This window comes from Zymoseptoria tritici, chromosome 15 (assembly GCF_000219625.1).
Source record: "Zymoseptoria tritici IPO323 chromosome 15, whole genome shotgun sequence".
Lineage (NCBI taxonomy): Eukaryota > Fungi > Ascomycota > Dothideomycetes > Mycosphaerellales > Mycosphaerellaceae > Zymoseptoria > Zymoseptoria tritici.
The window spans coordinates 81,418-86,114 of record NC_018204.1 but is presented as its reverse complement, the minus strand read 5'-3'; the positions used below and the strand labels follow the sequence as shown (position 1 = coordinate 86,114).

General features: G+C 54.6%; 1 protein-coding gene across 1 annotated transcript; it reads right to left on the bottom strand.

Moving 5' to 3' along the window:
• Positions 1 to 583: 583 nt before the first annotated feature.
• MYCGRDRAFT_97621 (uncharacterized protein) lies at positions 584 to 4,697 on the bottom strand (the record flags this gene model as incomplete). The annotated part of the gene is made up of 8 exons (XM_003847260.1): positions 584 to 1,006; positions 1,068 to 1,397; positions 1,901 to 1,932; positions 2,938 to 3,057; positions 3,146 to 3,206; positions 3,421 to 3,606; positions 4,033 to 4,091; positions 4,472 to 4,697. The coding sequence occupies 8 exons, from the start codon at positions 4,695 to 4,697 to the stop codon at positions 584 to 586; spliced, it is 1,437 nt and encodes a 478-aa protein (XP_003847308.1).

Sequence of the window (4,697 nt, the reverse complement as noted above, 5' to 3'; positions counted from 1 at the left end):
CAGGCAGGCAAGGATGGAATGGCGAAAGAGGAAGGGAAGATTCGGTGATGAGCTGATCAACTTGCTGGAGAAGATAGGAGGGATAACAAGAAAGAGGAGGAGACAATACCTCCGTGATTCCGCTCAAACTGCACCGCATGTGTCTGACTCTGTGGGCTTGGACTGTGCAATCTGCGCCAGAGAACGGAGATACAGTTCGAGGAAGGTGCGTGTCTTCGGGAGGAATAAAAGCAACGAAAAAAAATTCGTCCTTCGAGCTCACACGATACCGACCAAGCTGAGCTACTGGAGTGCGAGTTGAGTGGTGCGGTTTGAGCGGAGCCATGGAAGCACCAACCACTATTACCTCATGCGCAATTGGAGAATGACGTCCATTCTTGAAGCAGAGATAATAGCGAACGTTGACAGCACATCATTACTGCACGCACTTGCTTACATCCAAGTCGATGCAATGGCTGCACTAGAATAGAACTACCTATTCCGATTGATTTCAAGCCCGCCCGTCAAAATTTCATGGGTTTGCTTTCAGGGTGTAAGTAGGTGTACTCCACCTTCTCCTTCTTTCCTGAGGTGAACACGCACTCTACCTTACTTTCTCGGATGATGCCTCCCATCGGAGATGCGGGTGCAGGTTCGTGGTGGCCTCTTTCTGCTCGTTTTTCTGGTCCTCTTTCTGGTCTGGGTCTATGGCGTCGCTGTCGTCGCTAGAGGAGGCGAGGGAGGATTTGGCGGTGAGGTGCTTTGGGGGGGTGGTGCTGTCGATGTCTGTTCGCTTGGCTGCTGAGGAGGCGCTGCTGTTGGAGTTGGCCGCATCGTCGTCATCGTCGACGTCGTCTTCATCGTCAGAAGAAGAAGAAGAAGAAGGCGAAAAGCGACTCTGCTTATTGTTACTCAAAACTCCCATCACACTCATACTGATCATCGCACGCCCATACCCGTCATCTCTAACGTTCCCACTCCCAATGAGCGCATCCTTAAGCTTATCATCGAAAACCGAGAGCCGACTCTACCCCTCGTCAGAATCCACGCTCAAACCTCTCATCGCCCTCTCTCTCATTCATACTAACCATCACACGCCCATACCCATCATCCCCAGCGACAACGTTCCCACCCCCAACAACCACATCCTCACGCCCATCCTCAAATACCTGTCCACTAATCCGACCACGCAGTCGTCGTCGTCGTCGTCGTCCAGCAGTCATTGTCTCTATTCGACTATCATCCGCAACACTACCACTACCATCCTCGCTGCCATGCACCTCCACACCCGCCGTCGCTTGTGCATTGCTTGCGGGTGGCGGAGCGACCTCGATTTCGGAAAGGTGGAGAGCTGCGGGGATGTGGTGGTTGAGGAAGGGATTGTCGGTTGTGAGGGGTGAGGATGGGGAGTCCCGTGGCTGAGACGAGGTAGATGGGGAGTCGAGGGGGGTTGGCATTAGTGCGGTGAGAGAGAGAGAGAGAGAAGGGGTTGGGTTAGTGGGGAGGGAGGGAGGGAGGGAGGGAGGAGGGGTGTTTGTTGGAGGACGGCCTAGGAGAGCGAGTTGAAAGTGAAGGCGAAGTAAAATGTGCGATGGTAGAGGATGGTGGGAGAAGCCTAGAAGGCTGCAAGGACTGTCCTGAGTGCGGAAAGGGATTGGAACTTCTTACTGTGTTGCTTGGGGAAAGACGCTCTCTCTCGAGCAACATCACACCTCCTCTCCAACCATGCCATTGACCGTGAGAGGCGAAGCGAGGCCTTGCTTCCTCGACTGCGTTCACTCCTTGCTTCGGTGGAACATGCCCGGCGAGCTTTCCGTTTGAGGAAGGCGTCTTCAAAGGACAGTCACCGCCCACTGCCCTTCGTCATCCGCTGAATGCTGGTACGGACCAATCGTATGCGAAGTCTAGATCCACAGCATACCGACGTGCAGAGATCCTTGCGTGCGATCCTTGCTATGCTAGTAGGTCAGCGGAGTCGGCAAGGGGAGAAAGAGGTTGGACGTGTCAAAGGTTCGATGTGCATGGCATTAGCGACGAGACCGACATATTATACAACACGTCGTTAGTAACACGACCACCTCAGACAGTCCCGACGGAGTAGGCGTTGTTCCTGTTGGTTATAGTGAGGGAGGAGGTGTTTGTCCGCATAGGGTAATGTTAACGTCGAGTTTTTTTTCGGAGGGAATATGTAATGTTGACCGGCAACTGTTGTGCTGGTCTATCGATCGTCGTGGTCGACATTAGTGTATACCTTCCCTTCCGGTAAGACCCTCAACGATATACCAGCCAACCAACCATTCCGCAAGACGGCGTCCAGAGGACCAGAGTGTTCTCCTTCTCCTTACAAGCGGTGCTGCGTCCCTTGTCGCCCGTACTACCACACTCCCCGTCTGGCTGTTTCTCTGCTTCAAGAGGAGGCCTTTGCATCAAGGTCTACTCCCTTGGAATATCCAAGGAATGGAGTCGATGCCTGATCCAGGCCCTGATCGCCGATGTCGAGCTTCTCGTCATGTGGATCGTCTTCCGCAAGGTCAAGCAGCAAGCTGGCGGTGCGGTTCCACTTCAGACAAGCCGCTTGACATTGCCGCGGACAAGCAGACTTAACTCGTTCTAGCTTCCAAGGTCGCACGCAAATGTCATTGACTGCGACCGGGTACTTTCTGGTGTCTCAAGCCTGTCCGACCATGGTCGCGATCCACTTGCTCTCATCGCTCCGCAGGGCGCTGGACATATTTCGTTGGCCTCTCTCTGGACGCAAAGCCGACGAAGTGCGTTACTACATTAATGATGGTTCTGATGAAAGCCAGTTCGATGGAGGTCATCATGCTAATTGGGATGAAGTCAAACGGGTCGCTTGCCGTGGGAGTATTCAGGTGTGCCATGCCCATCACCTTGCGTTGATCCTCTGTGCACGGTCGTCGCTGAATTGCCATGGTCCTCGATGTCTTTACCGCGTACAAAGTACGCTCAGACCTCGCCAACCTAGGCAGCGCTTGCGCCATTCTCGATGTATGTATGGCTGCTTGGACTTTGTGGCTGAATTGTAGGATCCTTGGGAGGTGTTGCTTCTTGACAGTGCTGTCCGAAGTTCGGTAAGTTGTTGTTGTCGTTGGGTTGGGAGGAAGCGCGGGAGTCGATCTGCTTCTAAGCAGCTCCTACTTCTCACCATTATTCTGTGTATCCACCGCGAGCGGCTTGCGAATGAGAGAAGGATGTAGCCAGCGACACTGCGAATAAGCACGAGGCTTGCCGCTGCTTCGACACAAGGATCTTGCTATAGCAAAGACAAGAAGCCGTAGCGGAGTAGCGACACTCCGAGCAGACATGGATGAGACTACACCCGACGAAGAAGAAGATCTTCTGCACTGCGGGAATGGGCTAGATGGGCAGCGATGGAGAGGGATTCTCGTAGAGACGTAGTGTGGAAGTGAAATTACCTACCGTCATGGAAGTGAACATGACTGGGTAGATGCCCGGGCCAATGTGTCGAAGATTGACGGCGGCTGAGGGCAGAGACCCGGGCGGAGAGGTGCATACGAATTTGCTGTTCGCATGGGTTCGTGCGGATGTCGCGTCGCGAGCAGCGACAGCGTGGGTCGATGCTGAGCGCTGGAAGGCAGGTACTATCTAGACGTGCGCGTAGATCTGTGATAGAGATAATACCCACATACCAGCATCACTAGCGATGCGTATAAACTAGACCTAGTCGATGGCATGCTACTGGGGGATGCGGGTCGTTCATCTTGAGTTGTATCTACTAGTCCGGCGAAACATGTTATATCGGGTAGTTCTACCGACAGCGTAGGTGGCGCCGGGACATGGCGAAACTTGGTCGCAACTCTAGTGTTTGCTCGATGATGCTGTCAAAGTCGGGGTCGCTGCCGAGGAGACGGACGGACATGCGAGTGAGGAGTCTTCCGAGAGGAGGAGATGACACCGATCACCGAACGAAGGGCAAGTCAACGACTGATGAGACTCCCGTGGGCCATGACACTTGCACCGCCACCGCAGAGAAGCACCATCTCCTCGCCTGTATGGACCGGTAGCACACACCTGTCGATAGCCGAGCGGGAAAATGGCGTTCGCGGACGGGTGCACGGGACGCAGCGGACCTGAGCAGAGTAAGGGCCGGAAGTCCTGGCGAATGTTTCTCGAAGATTTGGCTCGTTGGAGGGGGAGGGGGGGTGCAGAGGGGAGTGGGCGGAGCGGGACGGCATTGCATGGTATCAGGGAATGAGGTTGGCGGAGGCGATGATCATGGGGCGGAGGAAAGGTTCCTTGGTATCCGCGGTTCGCCCCGTCCATCCAAGACCGAGACCGAAACCGACTCTACATATCGCAACTCATCAACGCACTCATCACGATGGCTGGCCAGACCACCGCAGCTCGCGCGCAAAGGAATGCGGAGAGCGAAACACCAACAAGAATCTACGCGCTGCTTCTCTCTCCTCCTCCACCGTTCCACCTGTTATGGCCCAACTCCCCTGCCCACGAAAGATCTCGGATACCACGTCCCTCTCGTTCTCGTGGCAATTTGCGCCTCGCAGTCTCACGATCTGCGATATCTCCAAGTGTCGCTCCATCTGCCTCTCCATCTGCCTCTTCATCTGCCACTTCATCTGCCTCTCCATCTGCCTCTTCATCTGCCACTTCATCTGCCTCTCCATCTGCCTCTTCATCTGCCACTTCATCTGCCACTTCATCTGCCACTCTCCCAT